The following is a 24975-nucleotide window of genomic DNA, read 5'->3' on the forward strand; positions in this document are numbered from 1 at the left end:
ACTGTTGTATCTGCGCAGGCAGATCATTCCACAGAGCTGGGGCGTGATGATAGAAAGCTCTGTAACCTGCTGACTTTTTCTTCACCCTAGGGACACACAACCCTGTGAATGCAGAGCCATAGCCGGCACATAGGGCTCAACCAGGCCAGCCAGATAGGGGGGCGCCAGTCCGTGAACAAATTTATAGGCCAATAGTAATACATTAAAATCCGATCTCAAAGAGACCAGAAGCCAGTGAAGGGATGCCAGAACTGGCGTAATATGGTCAAACCTTCTGCTTCGTGTCAGAAGTCTGGCAGCAGTTGAAGACCCCTGATGCTGGACTGTGGTATACCAGAAAACAAAGCATTACAGTAGTCCAATCTAGAAGAAACAAAACCATGAATCAGAGTCTCAGCATCAGCCATAGACAAGATGGGACAAATCTTTGCTATATTTCTTAGATGGAAGAAAGCAGTCCTCATAATGTCCCTAATGTGGAGGTCAAAGGACAACGTAGGATCAAAAATTACCCCAAGGTTCCTCACTTTGTCAGTATGATGTATAACACATGAACCTAGGCTAAGTGCTAGCTGATCAAATTGATCCATCATTTCAGTCTTATCAGAGTTCAAAAGTAGAAAGTTGCTAGACATCCAACTTCTCACTGCTGCGAGACAGTCCTCTAAAGATTTTATGTGGATAGGATTTCCAGCAGCTATCGGCATATACAACAGTGTCCTCAGCATAGCAATGAAAAGCAACCCCAAAACGCCGCAAAATGTTCCCAAGGGGTGCCATATACAGGGAAAAAAAGCAGGGGACCCAGAACAGATCCCTGCAGAACCCCGAACTTCATGCCCCTAAAATCAGAGGTAGTGTCATTGCACAAAACGCAGTGGGAATGACCAGACAGATAAGACGTCAACCACGCAAGAGCAGTTCCAGTAATCCCAAAACAGTTTTCTAGCCTATGAAGTAGAATATGATGATCAATGGTGTCAAACGCAGCACTGAGATCCAGCAACACCAATATTGTAGTAGTATCCGAGTCCATTGCTCGCAGAAGATCATTAACTACTTTAATAAGTGCTGTTTCTGTGGAGTGATGTTTTCTAAAAGCAGACTGCTGTGGCTCAGAAAGATCATTCTCAGTAAGATAGTCCACGAGCTACCGTGAAACCACCTTTTCCAGAATTTTAGAGCAGAATGATAGATTTGATATCAGCCTATAATTTTTCAATACACCAGGATCAAGATTAGATTTCTTGAGTAGTGGTTTAACCACTGCGGATTTAAAACAATTTGGAACAGATCCAGAGTTTAGTGAAAGGTTAACAATTTCCAGCACAGTCGGCCCAAGAGTGGGCCACAGGTCCTTAAACAATTTTGTTTGTACAGGATCAAATAAACAAGTTGTGCTTTTAGTAGACATCACGAGTTTCATCAGCACACCTAGTGAAATACTATTAAATTCCGTGAATCTAGATAGCACCTCAGTGGTAGCCCCCACCTCAATAGCTGGATACAATGACTGGACCAAAGTATGCTGAGATGTGCTCACTTGTTCTGCAAAAAAGATTACATTTATTTTTTGTTTCAGTGTCAGTGTGCATACATACAGTACATGGTGGTTGCTGTAAGATATACACATTATTTTTTTCTACAACCATAAAAAACAATTGTTTTTTCTTTAGGTAAACATAAACCCTTTAGCTCACACATAACTTTAACTGTGATGTGACTGTTGACCAAATTAAAGATTTGTTCATGTTGCTGTCTTATCCATTTGACAGGAAATGTGATCTCTTCTTGCAACCTTCTTGTCAGTAGTTCTGTCCTTGATGACCTCAAAGTAACAAAACAACTGTTTACTTCACTAGAAAGGTGCCACCACTTTTTAAAAAGGCATTGCAACTGTTTCATTGTGTAGCATTTCCCTACAACTGCAATAAAATGGCTCATTCTTTTTTACGTATTCTAGCTTTCACATCACTCTGAATCAGCTCAGAGGGGACCTCGATGTGATCCCCAGTTCTAATCCGAACTCACCAAATTATCTCAACCAGGATGAGTATTATTATCTGTTAAAAGAGTCAGAGAACAGAGATCCCTGTCAGGAAACATTTTTCAAGTTGACACCGGAAGAGATGCGCCCCCAAAATGAGAAAAAGGGTAACAGTTAATCAGTCTTTTTCTAATTTTATTTAATTGTTGGTCACATCTCATTTTAGCATCCCTACATGCAATTGTTTGGAAGAATGACAATGGATATTTCTCTGATTATACTGAGAAAAGAAGTCTTGTTTTGTAAAAATCTACTTCATTCTTTCAAAGACCTCCTCCTCCCAGAAGAGATTATGGTCGTTGATCACCTTCCACAGTTTAGGACACACTTGCCCACACTGAAGGCTAAACTGTCCAGGCTGAGGACACTTCCTGTGGCTGACCCTCTACAGAACTCTTTGGGAAACTTTGTCTCCAAGGACAGCATATTCAGGTGAAAATGTGTATATCCACAGCTATTGTATGGGGAAGCAATTGAAAAAAAGTAATATGGAAAAATCTTCCTGTGTCATAATGGGGTCAATAGTGTTGGCTGCAGGGTGGAAACGGCACATTACCACACAGGTTTGAGTGAGCCATGCACTTTTTTCCATAACATCACACACTGTTGGATTAAACTGTTTCAGGCACTGTGCATCTTACAAAAAACCTCCCAGCGTGTGCAGTGGTGAAATTCAGGCCTGTGCAGACATTAACGAGGAGTATGTTAAAGAGCCACTCCTGAGCGAAGAGGTAATGAAGACGTAAGAGCAAAGTGCTAAATGGTCTAGTTACGTACATGTAGTATAACGTTCTTTAACCCCTGGTGGTTTTCTCTGCAGTCTCTTCTGTTACCTGTTGTAATGGACACTCTGAAAGAAAACCGAGAAATTTACACCACCTTTTCAAGTATTTGTTCTCATCTGAATGTTGCTTCTGAACTATTAGATGAGCAAATTTCAGTAATAGAAGTACTACAGAAAGGTGGGGGTATTACAGTGTTTTTATGAGACTCAGATCAGAGAATTGTACATCACAGAAAAGCAAAATCTTGTAATTTCTTTCAGTTACTCTTTCAGTGTCGGCATATATTTCCAAATATGACAGACCAAAGGAGATCAACCAAGAATTCCTAATAAATGGAGCACAAATAGACTTTGATTTTTCAGGTAACACAACACAATATAATTAAATTATCACTATCTGTCACTGAGAAATTGAAAATACTGTATAATGTATATCTAAATTTTATTTATGCACTTCTTAATTTTCAAATCAAAAATGCCTGGATCTTGACATGTAGATGGGAGTCAACCTGTGCAGACATTTTGCTGAGGGCTCTCTGGATGTAGTGTTTTAACTTAATCTTTCTTAAAGAACACATGTTGCTTCCAACTGAGATGGAGCTGGACCTGACTTTGAGCTCGACTCCTGAGAACAGTCCAACGCATTGGTGTGTGTCCACCCGCGAACTTCCTGAGGAACAACTAACACCACTCGGAAAACTGTGAGTGACAATTATCAAACAGAACATTAATTATTTAATGCACAAGAAAGTTTAAATTCTATACACCAAACTACTCTCCCACAGGGGGTGAGGGTGTGTGTGTGTGTGGGGGGGGGGTTGAGATGTGTATAGCACTTGCCACACAACTTGCCACTACTCACCACAAACTCGTCACACAACACCACATGGTTGCTGGCATTTGCCAGGGTTTGGTGAATGTTTTGGTCAAGTTCAAAACACTCTCCACTCAACTATACTTGTCACGCTATAAAGCGCTATATAAATGCAGTCCATTTACCATTTAAAAATCTTTGATAAAAGTTGGGCCTGGAATTGGAACTCTTAAATATTGTAGGATATCTTAAAAAGGTCGTTTTAAACTTTCTGTTTGTGAGATAATGCATGAAATTGAAACTGGCTTTCACCAAACATGGTGAAAAGGTTGGACATGTCCAGTAATAGTTACATTTGTGGGTTAAGCTGATTTGTGTGCACCACAGAGACACCATCTAAGTTTACATTTGTGGAACATAAACTAAAAAGAAATGAGAGAAATTTTACAGCAAGGAAATGTTTTTCAATAATCAATGATTTCTATGGCAACACAAGGCTTTAACCGTCATCTGGAATTAGCCACATCAGTTACACACTGAGCGTCACACAGTTCGCATTCTGATCGTTTCTTTCTCTCTCTCAATGGTTAATCCACTTTGTAAGATGTTGTAGAACAAATGATCTTATACGAAGAAGCTGTCATTTTTTCTAAATATTTTTTGTATTGTGATATGTGTGACCCACTTTCAATTTTGCACTAGAGGAGACCTCTTCTGTGCAGTTACAAAAGGATTTACGGTATGCTGTTCATTTATTTATTTAAATTTTTAATTATTATCTTGCAGGTCTTTGATGTCAGAGAAAGTTCAAAAGGAGATGGAGCTGGCTCTTTGGATGGCAGAGAAGCATCCATCATTTATACTGCATTTTATCTTGGCTGGTAAATTCAGGTTTTCATCTTGGCAGTGGAAACAACTTAGTCATTCATTAATAGGATTTGTCATAAAGTGAGGTGAAAGCTTCAACATCTTCACATACTGATGGTTAAAAGATCTGAAAAGTGTAAATGAAAGATCCATCACTTTTTGGATTATTTTCTGAATTTTCCACCTGTCATTCATCACATAATTGACTGATGTTGTGACTCATACACTCAGCAAGGTGTCATACTGTAAATTGTAAAATAACAATCATTGATATAAACATAACGCACAATAAATCTGAAGAGAAAAATCAGTCAGAATTTCTATTAAATATTAGTGTACTGTGCGTTTTTCACAAATTACTGTATGGGATGCTGAGGTTTGTGTATTACAATAGTCATGGATATTTTGCATAGATATTTTTTGGAAGAAATAAGTCTTACTTGTTAATTAGTATTTTCAGCTTTTTATTGCAAATATTGTCAGTTCTGTCTCTTTGATCTGTTTTTGTATTCACCATAGAATTTGTATGTCATGTGCACTTAGTCTGCACATGAAGTTTAGTATTATGAATGTCACCTTTTGTTTTTGTTTCTCCAGAGCCTCAAATATGTGAACCAGTATTTGACTTCCAGCTTCTGTCAGATGCTTTGAAACTGATGAAGGTGGAGAAACAAAGCTTTGCCAACACTGATGATAACCTGCAGTTGCAGATGGATGTTGGTATCATCTGTGAGTTTACAGAGAGCATCAATTTTGAGTGTCCCTCCACTAAAGAGGACAATGCGGAAGACTTCTGTAAAATATCACTCCACTATAATCACTGTGAGTATGGTTGAGGCTACTTTTCATTTATTCATTTCCCTTGCAAGATAATAACAGATGCATTTGCTTAAAGGGTGACATTTTCTTGCAAAAGTAATAATAATTAAGTTTGAGGTTGTTACAGCAGACATCTTACTTGCGTGTCCCTCTTTTTTTTCTTCTGCTTATTTCTCAGCCAGTGGTCTGGAGGAGAAATCCATGATGAGTCACACACACAGACTTCAGCTACCTCATCTGGAAAATTCTGGCTCTTCTACTTCTCATGCTGAAGTTGCGCCATGCAATACCCCTCTGCGAGAAATAGCTAATATTTCTCACGATGTCTTCCTGCCAGACAATGTTACCATTAACAACCACCTAGACAAAAAATCTGTGCTTTCTGAACCTGTTATCACCACCACTAAAGCTGAAGCGACAGAAAAGTTCTCAGAAGTTACAGCTGCATCACCTCATTTTAAGAACACCTTGAGGCACATGAGTCGAGATGACCTTCAATTACAACAGCCTGTTTCCATTTCTAATCAGAGTTCCCCCTCAATAATGAAAGTCAGTGACAGATACAGAGACCTCCAGGTTTTCAGTATTCTTCCAGAGAGGGACTTGGACCCTCTGTCATCCTTCATGATGTTGAGATCCCAGCATACAGCGCCTGTCACTGGAACACCCCAAGGCTCTGACACTAATGCAGGTAGACTGTGAAGCTGAATTTCATAAACACTTGTGTTACACCTTTTCATTGTCTTTCTGGAATATATTAGGAATTTGTACATAAGTACATGCTGCAAAAATGGTTCACTTTGATAGAAGTAGATGTAAGACGTATATAGGCTCTAAGACTTGTTGGTGCCTGTGCTTATCTCTTGAGTCCGTTGTATGAAGCGTATGAGCATCTATGATTGCACCTGGACAGGATATGCCAGTTCAACTCAGGCTAGTTCCCCTTCCAAAGCCGGTACCAGTTTATAGCTGGTTGGATAAAGACAATGGAGATTAAGTGTTGTGTCCAAGGACACACAAAGGTAGTTTATATCTCCTACCCGCTACTGGCTCACTTTCACAGCCAGTTTTTCTTGGGCTAAGTCAGATGGTGTATGCATGAGTATTTCCATCTGTCAGCTGTGATGCAGCATGCGTCCTTGAGCATGATCCAGTTTGCACTTCTCTCAATGTTGAGGACCCCAGAGACTGGAAAAGGCCAAGTGGATTTCCACGTTTCACCTGGCTGCAGCAGACACATGATTACTTGCAAGTGGTGGGATGGACTTGTGGTCTGCCTCATTGCTGCCAATCAGGACACAGGGCAGTTCTGTTATGTGGTGGAGAGAGGACACCAGCACATACCTCCACCCTTAACCGGAATTTATTACGTCCACTGTATGTCTCTTGTGTTTACAGCACCAAAGATGAAAGAACAAACACCAGTACAGTCTGAGCTGCAGTCTCCTCTGGAGCAGAGGATGCACAGACCAGATAAGAACCCAGCCTGTATGAGCGCATCTGTCTCAAGAAGTGCATCCAGGGAGCAGACAGCAGATGGTCACTTCATCAGTCTTCCTGTCAATCAGAACACCCCTCAGGACTTACAGGGGAGCAGAGTTGTACAGGTCCAAGCTTCAGGTATCACACATTCACAGCAAAATCAACATTCCACACTGCATGAAAAGGGGTGTCTAAAAACACTAAGTCTGAGGGACTTTCAACTTGGTACACAGCAAATTATTTGGTTCTTACAAAGATAAAAAGAAAAACTTTAGATTTAGAAGTGTTAGATGATTTATCTTGTTTTAAGGGTTAATTTCATATTTTAAGTGTTCGACATGCTTATTTCTAGATTTAACAGTCTTAATTTAAGACACTTGTCAAGTGTCCATGCAGCAAGATGATTTCCCTCAGATAAATGTTTTTATCGTGTTTTTAACAGCTCTTTGTTGCAGTGCAACCACAACAAAAAACACACAAGGTAACCTGCATAGAGTCTATTTCAGCCATCCAAAAGAGACAGTTCTTTAAGAGTACTTACTGATAGTCCTGTTAACTTCACTTTTTCTACCACAAACCACATAAAAGCCTGGTTGTCTTTGATGGCGTAAAGTGCAGATTATGCAGTACACATGGTATTGGAACTCATCCGTCTCCTTTGCAGATAGCCAGCAGCATGCCTTCTGTGAGCTGCTGACCTTTGCTCAGCCGCATCTGTGCTCTGCCAGACAACTGGGACTTAACTTCTCAGGTTTGGATGACTTCAGCTGCCTGGCTCTGGACCAAACCCACTTCCTCCTCAAACAGCAGGAGAAGGCAGTCTACAGGACACAAACACAGAGCACAGAGCTCCTCAGAGGTGAGACATACCTGAAATGCATTTATAGCAGTTTGGTCTGGCACATGTTAAACTGTGTGTATATCTTAAAAAAAGGCATAATATTTTAGAATATTGTAGGATTTAGGGGTGTTTATGAGCAGAAATGGAATATAGAATTCATGGCAGCTTGTTCATTCATGTATAATTACCAGAAATAAGAATTGATGTGGTTTCATAAACTTAAAATGAGCCCTTCGTATCTACATGGGAACAGGCCCCCTAGTGGAGGCCGCCACATTGCACTGCCATTTTGAAAAAGAAACCCAAAAGAGCTATACTTACTCCACCTTTCCCATTCTGCAGCATGGCTGGAAGACTGATGACAAAAGAAGAGTAATTGGTCATTATTCCTCCTTCCACTCTTTATTGCTTGCTAGTGCAGGCCAACAAGATTGAGAACCTTATTTTTGTGAAACGGATCATTATACACATTGTTTATCACAAGAGCAGAAAAGGGTGCATGAATCCCCATCACCAAAGATGTGAAGGGAAACAAAATTGTGACTGGTAACAGCATAATATCATCCCCAACCCTGCCACTAGATGCGTATCATCATACACACTGTAGCTTTAAGATTGAGACATATCGATTGAGACATATCGTTCATATCGTTTCCCTCCAGTGACTTATGTCATTTTAACATAAATAAATTAATAAACCTAATGTGAAGCATATTTGTCAATCAAATTGGTTCTTTGCAATGTGCATTCAAAATACATTTTGGGGTGGGGGTGTCTATAGGTTAAAGAAGTGGGCTTCATCCTTGGTTCAGACAGGAAGATTGTTAATGTGCCCTTGAGCAATGTCCTTAATCCTCAACTTGTTCCTGGTGTGTATTTGGGATTTTTCCTTGGCAGCACCTTGATGTTGGTGTATGAGTGTGAGCGTGAGAAGATGTCATGAATGTAATTAGAATAATTTAATTACACTCTAAAGTCGACAGATAGACCGTTTAAAATTCACACATTCCAAATATAATTGAAAATGGTCCATACTAGGTGTAGATCAGGTAGCTGAGTGGATAAGGAGCTGGTCTGCCAATGTATACACTTGGGTTTGAATCTCACTCATGCTACCTGTCTGTGACAAGACACTTAATCTACATTGTCTCAGTCTAACCAGCTGTAAATGGGTACCTGCTTTATCTGGGGAAGTAACTGGCAACTCGTCCATGGGGAGTCATTGACTGTCATCCACTTGACGCCATGGAATCTGCAGGTAAACACTGGCACCAATGAGCCTTGAGGCCTATATAGGATTTACTTCTCATACTTGGTCAATTTGTGGCCCATTGTACTGGTGCTTAGCTGTAGTTCCTATAGTGTGATGACTCCACCTGCAAGTGATGTTAGTCCATGGTAGGTTATTTTCTAGCTGAGGCTGGTACTTGTTTACAACCGGGTGGACTGGGACGATACAGATGAAATGTCTTCTCCAAAGACACAGACAGTTGTCTTCAAGTGCACATAGCTACAATTGAATCCCCATCTACAAGTTGGTAGCTCAGCTCGCTATTCCACTTATCCACTTGTTCTGCAACCATATATGATAGTACAAATATATAAGATCAAACTAAATTCAGTTGTCTTTCATCAATCTATGCAGATCAGGAACTCCTGTTCAACCAGGTGACTATGATTCATTTGCTGGTGACAGTCAAAGAGCTTCTGCTCAGGTGTTCCCTCATTACTGCTGTGGGTCAGTAGATATGTGACCAATCATAATACTTTTCCAATTATATGACAATACGGCACCATATTCCCATATTTACAAGTTTGTCTTCTCTTTCCACTAGAGTTCCTGACAAAGGCAGCAGAGACGTGCACCAAGCAGACTCTGCAGCAGCTGATGAAGAGGCTGCAGATCATCCTCTACCTCAGTCACAGGAACCAGGAGCCCAACTTCAAACTGCTGGAGCTGCAGCAGCAGCTGGCCTCATGGTTACACAACATCAAAGCACCAAACACAACAGGAAAAGTCAGTGTAAACAACAAGAGCACAACTACACTCATACTGCACAGTGAAATGTAGTAGACTCATTTTATTCTCCAGATTGATCATTATTGTCATGATTGCACCATTTCGGCCAATATTTCTATGTTAATCTAATAATGTGTTTTACTATTGTTGCCACTGTTATTGTGTTAATGCAATATGTTTTACTATATAGATTCTTGTCATATTAACAGTTGAATGTGATGATGCCAGATCCATAATCATTGAAGCACTGAGTCAAGTGACTGGTGAGCACTTTAAGCAACCCCGTTTCATTTGTATGATGTTTTAGGTTAATCGTTTTTACAGGTAATGTTGGCTGGAATTTACATAAAATACATCCTGCTGTGAATTTTGGTAGTTCCATTGTCAGACATGCTGGTGTATGAATGTTTACAAATCCACATGGAACAATGCTCTTTGTTATTGCTACACAGTGAATCAAACACAATGGTTTTAAGAAGAGGAGTCACAGCAAATTTGGAAATTTGAAAAGAGCCAATTAGTTGCATGCTTTTTTAGCACATAATGTCTAAAAAACAAGGTAAAAGACAGTCTAGCAATCAAGATGGTGTGTCCACATCATCCTGGCTTAAGGAGATGATGGGTGGATAGTTGATGTAGAAGCAACAAAAACAAGTTGCCTTATATAGTGGCCCAAATTAGCATAAGAGCTTCTGGAGTGGTAGGAAACAACTGAGACGGAATTACTTTTCACAATTAATGATTTGACAAAGTGAATCAAAAGCATAAACTTATTAGAGTATAAATGAAACCTCAGTTTTGGAAAAAAGTGTTCACACATACATCGGTGTCATAACGTAAAAAAATCTACAATTAAAATGCACCCAGGAGGTGGGGGTACTCTCTGGAGCAAAGGGGAATGAAAATCAGTAGAAACCAGCAAGACTGAGTACATGTGTAGAAATGAGAGGGAGCACTGTAGAATTTTGTGGTTGCAACGAGCAGAGGAGGTGAAGGTTGATAGTTATAGTGTAATAGAGAGGAGAAGAAGAGTGCAGGCAGGGTGAAGTGGCTGGGGAAGAGTGGCAGGACTGATTTGTGATTGAAGGGTATCTGCAAGAGTGGGAGGACAGTTTACGAGACGCGGTGAGACTGGAGTGCCTTAATTGAAAGAGTGGCGACATGACAAGGCTGAAAAAAAATGGTCACGTGACTCATGCTGACATCTTGGTTCCAAAATAGCGTTCACTGTTGATCTGTCTGCATGTAAATCCAGCTATTGTATTTATTGCTGAAAATGCAGAGTTGTTGTGCATTTGGAGGCACAAATAGACACAGCAAGGGCTTCAAGATGTACAGATTCCCTTCAGATCCGAACATAAGAAACATTTGGGAAAATGAAGTCAGCTCTGTAGGATGGAAGCCAACATCGTCAAAGTTTTGAGAGGTAAATTTATTGTTCAGTCCCATGTACAGTAAAGCTCAACTAAACCATCATCGTATAAACCGGATATTTGCAGTCACCGGACAAAATAAAGTCCCAATGTTTTTGTATTGTTTTCCAAGTAATAAACACCGTATATTACAGATTTTGTATAACGGATTTTTCACTCACATCGGATAAAATGTCCCATCCGATTGCAATGTATTTCCATTAAAAACCCTGAGCAGTCTGGACGTGCACAGTAACAGAGGTAAAAAATTAAAGTTCAGCTCTCTGACACTTGCCGATTTGAGGAAAGTGGGACCAGAGTCATTTCCCTGATTAAAAGCCTGACCATTTAGTTTTTTTCAAACCGTCCTCAGACTCGGAGCCGCAGCCTGACGTGCACCTGTTAAATCAGACACAAAAGGCTGTGATTTGACACTTTTATGCTTCGTCTGCCATCATATTATAACAGTTTTTGCAGTGTGTGCTCTGATTACAAATGGATCAGAAGAGTTCACATATTTACAGCACAAAGTCGGTAAAAGATTAAACTGTACAGCTTACCTTTGATTTGGAGGTGATGATTTTAGAAAGAAAAGCTTGTTGGGGGTCAAATTAGTCCATAATAAAGCATAATCCAGAGACAGAGAACTTTAAAACTGTCACTCACGTCATTGCATGACATGGAATTACAGAGCTACAGAAGTACAAATCCGACTTTAAATTAATTAAATAAACCATCATGAATTGTAAATTTATGTAAATTTGATAGCTTAAGTATTTTTATATTAATTTTGATAGTACCTGTACCTGGATGTGTTGCTGTATGTGGTTACATGATTTTAAAAAAATGTTGAAAACATAAAAGGTTCATTCAGTAGTTCAGCACAGTTGGAACCAAAATAGCGCCATGTTCTGAGTTGATGCCACTCTCTCAATTAAGCCACTCTAGGTGAGACCAGATGTGTCGTTGTCAGGACGGGTGGCTGCCCGGCACCCGGAGCAGCTGGACCCCCAAAACATACTCCCAGACTTGGCTTAGTTGTAAGAGTAAACATGGTCTTTATTCCAGGCTGTGGTACGGTACACACGTGGCCAGTCAGCAGAGCGGAGGTACAATTGGGATCAGGTAAAAACGCAGTCATATTCAGGCAGGGATCAATGGCACGAGCAGACACAGACATAAGAGATGAGGCAAGAGGAGAATGGAGCAAAGCATGGTACACGGCAAGGCAAAAATCAAGGCTGAAAACAAGAGGCTGGAATGTGTACAAAGATGACAAACTGGCAGGGGAGTGATGGCTGGGAGGTGTTTAAAGAAGGCAGGTGTTAACTAGGGGCACATGAGGAACAATCTAGAAAGAGGGATGTGGCTGGTGGACAAAAGTTATACATGGGGCAAGATAGTGAGAAAGGGAGTGCACAAAGTGGAGTGATGTATGATATAAAGATGTTTGAAGAGTTGCCATGAGTGTCAGTGTATGACAACACAAAGCAGACAGAATCAAAGTGCGAGACAGAGCTCAGAGCTGGAGATGGATGAAGATGATGTGATTTTTTTTCCTTTCAAGTGATGAGGGTAGAATTAGCTTGATATTCATTTTTAAAATATAAATCTATTGTTCCATGTTCCTAAAGACCGTAACTGTATTCTTTTACCATTGATACAGCTGTAACTGCAGTTTCTCCTGAAGATGCTAAAACTAAAGTGAACGGTGCCTGTATGATTAACAGGTGTGTTTGTAATGTAACATAGTCCTCATGAATCATACTGAGTGTTGTTATATCATGACACTACACTAAGAAGTGTGTTTTTACAGAATACACGACAGCATGTGTGTGGTGGTCTATGATCAGCATATCGGAGCAGACTTCCCCTGGCAGTCTTTCTCACTGGTGGTGGAATACGATCATCCAGGCCAGTCTCCGTGGGTCACAGTCTGCCGAGAGAGGAGCATCAGTCACCTCACCTTCCACACTGTCCTCCAACACACTGGTCAGCTGTCATCAAATACACAGTCACAGACCTGTGGAGGAAATGTGTGGGATAATGTGTCCCTTTTTTGTCCTCAAAGAGAAAGACTCTTGCTTGGGGGACAATGTGCCGTACATCTTGTGTGTGACGGAGGGGCTTCTCAACTGTCCTTTGCTGCTACAGACGTTGGAGTCAGTGTAAGTGTTCATGTGCGCACAGGATTGCATGTTGACATGTTGCATATTGGCATGATGGCATCGTAAATGTAATATCGTCACTGTGCTGAGTGCAAATTGTTTCCAGCTTAGCAAAACATGAATTAGACTGACAAAATATAACTCAGATACAATCCTACATGTAAAACCTGTCCTCCTGGGTGTTTCCTATCCAGGATTCAACACGGTTTGGTGGATCCAGTCACTAGCCCATGCTTCCTGAACTGACCTGACCTACACAGGCTCTGAGCACCATTAGTGCTGTTTCTGTCCAGGAAGCCCTCCCTCCCTGTTTTTGAGTTGCCCGTCCTTCGCAGTTTACTTCCCCAGCCAGGGCTGGTACCCACTTACAGCTGGGTGGACTGAGACCATACAGATGTAGTGTCTTGTTCAAGGACACAATCAAGTAGTGTGACCTGGAATTGAACCCAGGTCTACTTATTGGCAGTCCAACTCTTATCCCCATAAGCTATCAGTGGGATAGGTCTACATATATGCCAATATGTAGACCTGGGTTCAGTTCCCACTTGTGCTACCTGTTTGTGTCCTTGGACAAGACACTTAATCTGCATTGTTTCAATCTGCCCAGCTGTAAAATGGACATTGGATTTTGCTGGAGTAGTAACCCGTGATGGACTCAGGTCCATTCAAGGGTCACAGGGGCCATGGAGCCTATCCCAGCAGTCATAGGGCTTGAGGCAGGGTACACCTTGGACAGGACCACATATAGCCTGACAAACACATTCACACATGCACACACACCTCCAGTCAATTTAGAGTCACCAATTCACTTAACTTACATGTCTTTGGAAATGGGAGGAAGTCGGAGCACCCAGAGGGAACCCACGCAGACACAGGGAGAACATGGAAACTCCACACAGAAAGGGCGGGAAGTGATTCCACAACCTTCTTGCTATGAGGTATCAGTGCTAAACACTAATCCACTGTGCTGCCAGCCAAAACAAACCGACTCATGTTCATCCCTGATGTTGACTATTATACTCTATCACACTTTTATACTCTATTAAGATAGAGCCCTACTTTTTGAAAATGGCAGCTGATTTTGTAGCACAACCTCTTACAATCCTTTTTAATCGCTCAGTCCAAAACAATGAAATTCCATCAGTTTGGAAGTCAGCTTTTAATACTTCTTTATTAAAAGGAGGTGATCCAGCAGTTTTAACTAACTACAGGCCTATATCAAATTTGCACGTTTTGTCAGAAATCCTTGAAACTCTTGTTTGTGATCAGTTAAAAGAGTTCAAATGAGCTTCTCTCAAAACTACAATCAGGCTTCAAGAAAAAGCATAGCACCATTACTGTTGCCACAAAAGTGATTAATGATGTATACTTGTTGCTCTTGATAGAAAGCAGTACTGCACTTAGCTTTGTATTAATTTGTCAAAAGCTTTTCACTCTGTGGACCATGTTGTTTTAAAGCATAGGCTTCTTTGTTTCAGACTGTCAGATTATGTAATTTACTGGTTCGCAAATTATTTGAGTGACAGGACACTGTATTTAGTGTGATGGTCTGTGTTCTGAATGTATGAATGTCCACAAGGGGGCGCCGCAGGGTTCAATATTGGCCCCCTCTTGTTCCTTATATACATTAATGACTTAGACCAAAATGTGTCAGATGCTAATATGCATTTTTATGCTGATGACCAAATTATTTACTGTTTTGGAATCACCCCTGCTAAAGCTGTTGAATCTCTACAGAAAGTTTTTAATGTGGTCCAGCACACACTTCTGCAGCTAAAACTGGTGCTCAATGCTGACAAGACCCAACTAATGTTTGCAAAACACAAAGAATGTGCCTCAAGCTAAAGGAAATGTCATTGAGGTGGTTGACACGTACAAATACCTCTGTGTCTTGCTTGATGACTTCCTCACCTTCAAGCCACATATCGACAGTCTTGTGAAGAAATGCAAACTCAAATTGGGCTTTTCTTTCTAAATAAATTTAGTTTTTGCTTTGCGGTGAAAAAGCGGCTTGTCACAGCATCATTTTTATCAATTATATTATGGAGATTGATGCTGTTTATCATGCTTCTCTGAGGTTTGTTACTAACTGTAAACCCATGACACATCATTGTGACGTGTATTCTCAAGCAAAAAAACAAACAAATGTCTACTGATAAACAGATCTGTTGTGTTGTGCATGCATGGCCTCGGTTAACATTTATGTTACACACATATGTAGCTGAGTGTAGATTGCAAAAGAGTGTATTTGTTAAATGAATACACTTACCAATCTCAAATGGATGTCTTCTATTTTCAAATACCTCAGTGTCGTAATAATAGTGTCTCAGTGATGCCCATGTTGCTAAAATCCATAATTGATGCACACATATCCAAATGTCGAATTATTTCACGTACATTTTTCCACGATAATTCTCCTTCTTTTATTCTCTGATCACATATTGGTGGATAGGTTCTTTTTGATTTTCTGAGTGCTCATTGGTCAGTACTACTCAGAATCCCAGACTGACACATGCTTGAGCCACTTAGGCACAGAGAGACTCAGATGATGCAGTAGCACTTGTGCTTCTCTGACTTCTCAGAGTGGCAGTGAGTGACATATCATCTCATGAAAAAATGGAAACAAGAGCTAAGATTGTGTAGTTTCAGGATGTCTTGGAACGGAGTGCTTGTCTCTTTCTGTTGCTAAGATATTAATAGACACATCACAAAAAAATAGTTTTGTTCTTCAGCTCTCCACGCAAAATCTTCATTTATATATTCTTGTCTACATCATGCTACCAGTCGCTGTCATGTGCACAATTATTCTTAGTTAATCACCTGCAAAGTGTTCAGCAGCCCAACATGCACAATTTAGCAGGCGTTATTTGGGATCTTAGTAGATCAGGCCCATCATGCTCATTTACAACCATGAATGTGAAACATTCAGACACACACAAAAATCATACCAGGGTTACATTTAAATGATGAACACAATGTGGTGAGAATCGTGTGTGTGTGTGTGTGAGATGTTGCAGGTTTAATATAAGTGTGCTGGAGAGGAGTCACTCTCCATCACTGCAGATACTCGGCGGGACCCATCACTATGTGGTGATCACAGTGGACGAGAGTACCGCCATCATGGTTCAGGTTCGATGCTGCATCCTGCAAAACACTCACAGCCCTCAAATACTTGATGCTACAATTCCTTCCCAAATGAAATAAGACTGCACTTAGTGGGCATTGCCCATATTTGTAACTGAATTCTTCGGGTTTCAAACCAAAGTAGACTTCTTCAAGGTGGTGCTCATGTGTGAGAAAAATGTATTTGGATATTTGTATGTAATTAAAATAGGAATGTGGAAGAGTGCAGTATTGACGCTTCAGTAGCTGCGATTAGAGAAAGTTTGTAAGAAATTTGACTCGACTATATGAGTGGTTGTTTATCTGTGCGTTACTATGTCTTTTATTAATGAGCAAAAAATAAATGAAGAGATTCCATTTTTCACTTGTTATTTTTTGTTGAGAATGAGCTCAGTACTGACATTTAGTGAGTCACAGTAATTAATGTGTCATGTATCCAGTTTTTTGTCAGTTTGCTTGTTTGTTTTTTGCTGGATTTCATCAGTGTTTTATCTCCTTCTACTGGGCAGATTCGGTACTGCATGAACATGCTAAAAAAACCGACATGGATGGATTCAATAAAGCATATAGCTTTGATAAAGTGTACGAGGTCTGTCCATAAAGTATCGTACCTTTTTATTTTTTTTTTAACTATATGGATTTGATTCATATGTTTTCACGTCAGACAAGCTTGAACCCTTGTGCGCATGCGTGAGTTTTTCCATGTCTGTCGGTGACATCATTCGCCTGTGAGCACGCCTTGTGGAAGGAGTGGTCCCGCCCCGTCGTCGGATTTTCATTGTCTGGAAATGGTGGAATGATTTGGGGTTTTTTCCATCAGAATTTTTTCAGAAGCTGTTAGAGACTGGCAACTAGAAACTATTCGAAAAATGTATCTGGCTTTTGGTGAAAATTTTACGGGCTTCACAGAGAATAAGGTCTGGTAGTACAGCTTTAAGGACCCCTTTAAGGACGCTCAGCGCGCCGCGCTCCGAGCTGCGATGACACGGCAGTACGAGAGGAACCGCAGATTCAGACATTTGGTGTATGTGCTTGGCTGAGGAGCCAATGGTGCGAAGCCACCATCTGTGGGATTATGACTGAACGCCTCTAAGTCAGAATCCTGCCTAGATGAAGCGATACTGAAGCGCCATGGATTTTCGGTTGGCCCCTGATAGCTGGGCCTGGGGGGGCCCGGTGAGCAGAGCCGCTCGTGACTGGACTGGGGCGCGGCCGGATATGCGGCCGCCCCTCTCCTCCCACGCAACTCATGTTTGTGGAGAACCTGGTGCTAAATCACTTGCAGACGACCTGAGCAATGATCCTTCCGCAGGTTGACCTACGGAAACCTTTTTACGACTTTTACTTCCTCTAGATAGTCACGACGTGACTTGTGGAGAGCTGGACATGTCCAGCTCTCCACAATTTCACTGATACTTACTGGACTGGTAAGCATTGAAAGCTGAGATAGACATGTCCAAACTTGTCCTCTGACACGCCGAAACGGAGGTGTTCCTTTGTCTCGCTTCCAAAGCGAATCGGTCTTTACGCGCGAAGCCTCCGCGCAGCTTTCCATGACAAAATCTCTTGTTAAAAGTGAAATCTGCCGGAAAATGGCTGATGTCCAGCTCTTGTGATAACCAGAGAAAGAGCACACGACAGTCTCGTATCCACAGAGCCATCAGCTCAGAAATGGTCCGGTGGCTTGTGCCGTGTCGTCGCAGCTCGGAGCGCGGCGCGCTGAGCGTCCTTAAAGGGGTCCTTAAAGCTGTACTACCAGACCTTATTCTCTGTGAAGCCTGTAAAATTTTCACCAAAAGCCAGATACATTTTTCGAATAGTTTCCAGCTGCCAGTCTCTAACAGCTTCTGAAAAAATTCTGATGGAAAAAAACCTCAAATCATTCCGCCATTTCCAGACAATGAAAATCTGATGACGGGGCGGGACCACTCCTTCCACAAGGCGTGCTCACAGCCGAATGACGTCACCGACAGGCGTGGAAAAACTCACGCATGCGCACAAGGGTTCAAGCTTGTCTGACGTGAAAACATATGAATCAAATCCATATAGTTTAAAAAAAAATAAAAAGGTACGATACTTTATGGACAGACCTCGTATATATACACGTGTGTGTGTGTGCTGTGCAGGAGCAGGGTGAACTGTGTCAGCAGCGTTCCTGTGAGGCAGTCGTGATGCGGCTGACGGCTCTCTCTCTGCAGTACAGCTGCTGCTGGCTCATCCTGCACTGGTCGGACAGCCAGGGAGGAGGGTTAGTGTCCGCACATGTGCACACAAACACACACAGTCACTATGTGCACACAGACTCACTAACTCTGGATTCTGTGTATGTGCCAGATTTTCCAGTGAAGCCTATAACAACTTGGTGTTGATTTATTCATCTCTGGTGCTGTTTGGAATGAGATCTCCAGATCTAGACATAAAGGTAGAACATTTTCTTGCCTTTTTCTTTTTCTGTTAAGCTTCCTCAGCATTTAATCAATTCAGCAAAGTGGAAAAAAGCTACAAGTCAGTTACTGCAAGAGGAGTATCATACGCTGCCATTTGTGGTACTGTTTTATCATTAGTGCCTTGTTCCAGGACACCTTAAGAGGATCAGTGTTATTAACCTGGATACATACGCCTGTCATAATGACTGATTATACATTTTGATGATACATTATCCCAGAAATAATTGAGATAAATGATATTATAGTTTTGTGTTATGATTTATTCCATAACAGCCAAAGGCAACAGGTAAAGGACACAAAATGAGAAGGGCAGCAGTAAAATATAACAGGTTTATTGAATGAATACTGAGCATGAGAGGAGAGACTAGAGGAAGGAGTGACACTGGAAACTGCTGATGCCCTGTGAGGGTTGCCAAGACCAGGTGGGGCATCAGAGAGGTAGCTGTGGCAGCAGGTTGGTACTGACAAAAAAAAAAACACAAACAGGTCTTAGAATCAAGTCACACAGTCAAGAATAGAAGCTACTGAGGCACAGAGATCAAGACTAGAAAAAAATACAGCCACAAAGTACCACATGGAATTCAGAATAATCTGGTGAAGCTTGGGAGAAATCCTGGGTATATAATTAGCCTGGTAGAAGAGCTGGCACAGGTGTCCACGATCAGCAGTCAGCAGTGCCACTGGCAGGAACACAGAGAGGAACACAACAACCATCCATCCCTCCATCCATTTTCTATACCCGCTTATGCCAATCAAGGGTCACGGGAGGCTGGAGCCTAACCCATCAGTGGAACACCACATTTTGATTTGATTTTATGTCCCTGATATAGTGATAATATAATAGTATAATTATGTAAGTACACACTTTGAAATTGCAATGAACCTTATTTGTTGTCTTTCTGATGCCTGATTGTTTTCTCTCTGTTTGAGGCGCGGCTCCATCCAGAAGTAGGAGTGGGCGTCTTCTTCTACAAGCCTCCTGTCCTGGACACCAGCATCGACTCCCAAAATTTCCTTTATATTGTATTGTCAATGGCGTTGGTAGGATGGCTCAAGCAGAGGGTCACCTCTTTGAGTCTGGTCTGCTTGACGATTCTTCCTCAAATCATCAGATGGAGTTTTTCCTTACCACTGTCACCTGTGTGTTTGCTCTAGGGTACTCTTGTGGGGTGCTCTTGGTTAGGTTTAGACCTTACTTGTGTGAAGCGCCTTAAGGCAGCTTTGTTGTGATTTCGTGCTATATAAATGAAATTAAATGGAAAACCTTTAATTCTTATGGATTTTCAAACATTGTTATTTGGAAAAAATATTAAAATATCCTAAATGAATAAAGACACACCTACACAACATAACAGCAAATAAAATAGACTATTAGGCTCTATTTGCATACCACACTGGAGCTTTGGAGTATGGCTTTGGATCCAAGGCTATTTAGACTTTTTCTTCAAGAATTTCAGGTTGTAATTCCAGTCTTTTGCAAAAAAAAAAAAAAAAAACACCTCTTACTCTATTACATGTTATCTTTGCTTTACCTGGTTCACTGCTGTGTGTGTATACTGAGGGGCTGCCAGAGCCCCGCCCACAGTGAAATGCTGACACAGGCGGCAGATGAGAGAACTAAAGCAGCGTGGCTACCGACAGCAAAACGTGGCTTAGCGTATTTTTTCTATTTATTTGGCCTAGTGGAGCAGAACTGAGAAGCATTATTTATATATATATATACTCCGCGTTGCATAATGCAGTTTTTCCTTTTACACCCTCAGAAGCCTATATAACATGTTCAGAGTTGTCATAGCTGTCTTGGTGGCTTCACTAGTCTCCTTCTTTTTACAGTCACTCAGTTTTTATGAAACTCTGTCCACTCCAGACCGATTTAGCACACAGTACCCCACTGTTTGTATTTGTTAATGGCTGAAGCACATGAAGTCCAAGGCATACTGCTGACTTGGAAATGTTCATGTATCCACCCCACCATATCAAAAGAAAACTGTCTGTAAAAGTGATGATTTGTATGAACACTAATCCCTACATTTAGGTTGTCCAGTTACTTCTGTTCTCTTGACAAAGTAGTTACTGTGAAAGGCCTGTACCTGTATGAAAGTGAGCATGTTACCAGTTGCACAGCAGCTACTAATCAGTCTCAAACAAAAGATAAAGATTGATGGGGCAGCCAAAATATCCAAACACACTGGTTCTGCTCTTCTTGTGTCTGTCAGGTGCTGATTGTGACAGAAGTGTTGGAAATAGCCAAGTGGATCAGCCAGATTTGCTTCCACACCCTGATGACCACTGACCGGGACCCTGTCAGATACCTGGACAGAGACTGGCTGACTGTGCTGCCCTCAGAGGTAATGGCCACATGACAACTCATAGGCTGCTGCTGCAGAAAGGATTCATGAATCATCAAATGTAGCTGAAGGGTTTGTTTTTTTTTCATGACACAGCAGGAGTAACTTTAGCAACAACTTGATGTCACATCTGGATCGTGACTGCAGACTGAAGACTAATTTAATGCTTAAGTCAGATTTCTTTGTCTCCGAAGGAGGAAATATGCCTGTCGCAGTTCCCATGTATCAATCCTCTGGTTGGCCAGCTAATGTTGCAAAGAGCACCGTCCCTGGAGTGGCTCCTGAGGGCCTCGCTGTCCCAGCTGAAGGAGCTGCTCGGTGAAGTGCCACATAAAGTTCTCAAGGTGATCCAAGATGTTGAGTTTGCCATTTTGAAAGAGTAACATCTGACGTTTGTAGCTGACAACACACCAGATGTGAACTCTTTGAGGGTTGTGGGATCAGTCGATTTCTAATTGACATGTAAGTTTGAGATGTTGACAGTTTGCAGCCACTGACCTTACAATACACTGAGTGCTTCACTGCCTTTTGATGATTGCTTCATTTGTGAGAAACCCTTTTTTGAAGAATCTGTTTGGGAAGGAATCCACTGCAGTGAATGTGGCAGCTATCATGGGAGTTAAAAATGCACGTATGCTCATAATAGTATCAAAATAACATTGCAGATTATATAGCAATGCCTGATGAAATACAGCCAGTGATGAGTATTTCAATAATGTACCAGTTTATCATGATTTGGTACAAAGTTTGCACCGGATGCCCTTCCTCAAATAGTTCCAATTGCACAAGCTGAATGTGGCATCGATGGTCTTGATGCGGGGACCTTCTCATTGTCAGGCAAGTGTATTAACCACGTGCAAGAGAACTGGGATATTCCGTCATTCTGCTGTGGTCTTTTTTTCATTGTGGCAGGATTTTAATTCTTTCATTTCCCTCACCCACTTATTCCAATTAAGGGTCACAGGGTGAGAGGTGGGGTACACCCCAGACAGTCTGCCAGTCTATCACAGGGCTGACACACACAGACAGACAGACACGTTCACACTCTCACTCACTTCACCGGTGAATTTAGTGTCACCAGTTCTACATGTGTTTGGAACTGGGAGGATGCCGGAGGATCTGAAGGAACCCACGTGAACACGGGGAGAACATGCAAACTCCACAGAGAAGGGACCGGAGGGGAAGTGATCCCAAGGCCTTCTTGCTGCGACTCAACAGTGCTAACCACTAAGCCACCGTGCCTCCCCAGGATACACTGAATATTAAAAAATCCATCCATCCATTTTCCATTCCTGCTTACTCCATATTCAAAAATAAATCATTTTAAAAATTTCAAGCATTACTAATAATAGTTCAGTTTCTGTGTTTAACCAATGAGCATGTGATCATGACCATTTACAGTGATTGTTTATCGTGTGAATGACCGTACACTTAACTTCTGAAGGACATGTATATTTTATGTAAAGCACTTTGAATTACTATTAAACGTGATATAAGTTTAAATAAATGAACCACCTGAGTGTCTTTGTAACAGCATCACTCCCCTTCCTGGTTTTAGCTGTTCAGTGACATCACTTCCCTCTACATGCTGAACGCAGAATCCAGCCATCAGGAGCCTGAGGCCGTGTTCACTGGGACACTCAGTCCGACCAGTTCACCAAACAGCACCTGGACCCTAACTGCTGAGGACACACAGTCCAGTCCCCTTTCAGAACCTTTCTGTACTGATCAGACTGGTGCTCTCCTGCTCGGAACCAGAAGCTTTTGTGACCAGGACACAGCCTCAAACATATGCAACGTCAGTTCTGATTTTAAACAAGACCTGAGTTCTTCATTTGGCAGCCCAGAGATCCACTTGCAGCAGACCTGGACTTGTGGTGATCCATGGAAAGAGGAGGCTGGAGACAGAGTGAGGTTTTCTGTCTGGAGCAGCACAGCTGGAACAGTGGGGAGAGTCGTGGAGAGAACAAGCAGCAAATGGCCACAGAGGGCGCCGTCAAACAGCACAGACGCCAGCTTCCTCCAGGCCACCAGTCTCAGCACATTCACCAAGGACTCCACAGTGGACCACATGACCAAACTGCAGCAGCGAGTGGACTCACACTCTCAAGACTTCACCGACTCTTCATCTTACAGAGACCCGCACCGCCTCACCTACAACCCGAGCCCTGCTCCAGATGTTCTGCTGTGGTGTCGAGCTCAGCACGACCTCTCCAGCTGTGGAGACACGACAAGCATTTTAACCCAACTATGGCCCCAAATGCTGGGTCGGACGAGAGAGGAAGAGGAACGGCGAGCTCGCAGGCTTTGTTGGCACAGGTGAATGAAGGTCCAGATTTTGCTGCATTACTTGTAAAAATTCACATTGAATTAACAATTTGATAAATTTTCTTGTGTTCATTTTGCAGTGCTGACACCTCTGAAGAGAGGGAGACTGAGCTACGAGAGGGTTCCAGGGAGAAGTGACGGACAGACGAGGCTTAAATTTTTTTAAGCACAAGTGTTTTGTTCTGTTCTGTGTCATGAAGGTCGTAGATTCATGAAAATAGAAGTCGTGTTTAATGATTTTCTTTATTTACAGCATAAAATGTTAATAGAGCTTCTAAGACAGCCAGGGTTTGTACTCTTATGAAATAACTTTTCAGAGAAACATTTAAAAGCAGCACTGCTCGTCCAAACAAGCAGCGAATAGATTAATTATCGTTCATGATGTGTTGAAGTGTTACATTTGTTAATTTGGCCTTTTTCCTTTGTATTAATCAGTATTTATGATGTGTCATACATTTATGTTGTTTTACTATCAATCCATGTTAGACACTTTATATTTACAAATGGCACTCAGGAAGTCAACAAGCTGATTATGTTTTGGGGCAGTTCTACAACCCCTGGCAAAAATTATGGAATCACGGCCTCAGAGGATGTTCATTCAGTGTTTAATTTTGTAGAAAAAAAGCAGATCACAGACATGACACAAAACTAAAGTAATTTCAAATGGCAACTTTCTGGCTTTAAGAAACACTATAAGAAATCAGGAAAAAAATTATGGCAGTCAGTAACGGTTACTTTTGTAGACCATGCAGAGGGAAAAAATATGGACTCACTCAATTCTGAGGAATAAATTATGGAATCACCCTGCAAATTTTCATCCCCAAAACTAACACCTGCATCAAATCAGATCTGCTCGTTAGTCTGCATATAAAAGGAGTGATCACACCTTGGAGAGCTGTTGCACCAAGTGGACTGACATGAATCATGACTCCAACATGAGAGATGTCAATTGAAACAAAGGAGAGGATTATCAAACTCTTAAAAGAGGGTAAATCATCACGCAATGTTGCAAAAGATGTTTGTTGTTCACAGTCAGCTGTGTCTAAACTCTGGACCAAATACAACAACATGGGAAGGTTGTTAAAGGCAAACATACTGGTAGACCAAGGAAGACATCAAAGCGTCAAGACAGAAAACTTAAAGCAGTATGTCTCAAAAATTGAAAATGCACAACAAAACAAATGAGGAACGAATGGGAAGAAACTGGAGTCAACGTCTGTGACTGAACTGTAAGAAAACCGCCTAAAGGAAATGGGATTTACATACAGAAAAGCTAAACGAAAGCCATCATTAACACCTAACAGAAAAAAACAAGGTTACAATGGGCTAAGGAAAAGCAATCGTGGACTGTGGATGACTGGATGAAAGTCATATTCAGTGATGAATCTCGAATCTGCATTGGGCAAGGTGATGATGCTGGAACTTTTGATTGGTGCCGTTCCAATGAGATTTATAAAGATGACTGCCTGAAGAAA

General features: G+C 41.5%; 1 protein-coding gene across 1 annotated transcript; it reads left to right on the forward strand.

Annotated features, from left to right (window-relative positions):
- Window positions 1-1509: 1509 nt before the first annotated feature.
- Window positions 1510-23707, forward strand: LOC117509985 (protein shortage in chiasmata 1 ortholog). Its single transcript, XM_034169593.1, is given in 26 exon segments — window positions 1510-1523; window positions 1964-2154; window positions 2317-2479; window positions 2673-2778; window positions 2868-3009; window positions 3093-3194; window positions 3403-3532; window positions 4432-4526; window positions 5110-5334; window positions 5510-6022; window positions 6730-6951; window positions 7478-7672; window positions 9300-9392; window positions 9490-9671; window positions 9865-9937; window positions 12753-12816; window positions 12903-13078; window positions 13158-13254; window positions 16272-16383; window positions 18504-18625; window positions 18712-18799; window positions 21041-21172; window positions 21367-21516; window positions 22731-23411; window positions 23413-23491; window positions 23581-23707. Coding segments are annotated over 26 exon segments (4233 nt in total). The 3' UTR covers window positions 23667-23707.
- Window positions 23708-24975: the final 1268 nt, after the last annotated feature.

This window comes from Thalassophryne amazonica, chromosome 5 (assembly GCF_902500255.1).
Source record: "Thalassophryne amazonica chromosome 5, fThaAma1.1, whole genome shotgun sequence".
Taxonomy (NCBI): Eukaryota; Metazoa; Chordata; class Actinopteri; order Batrachoidiformes; family Batrachoididae; genus Thalassophryne; species Thalassophryne amazonica.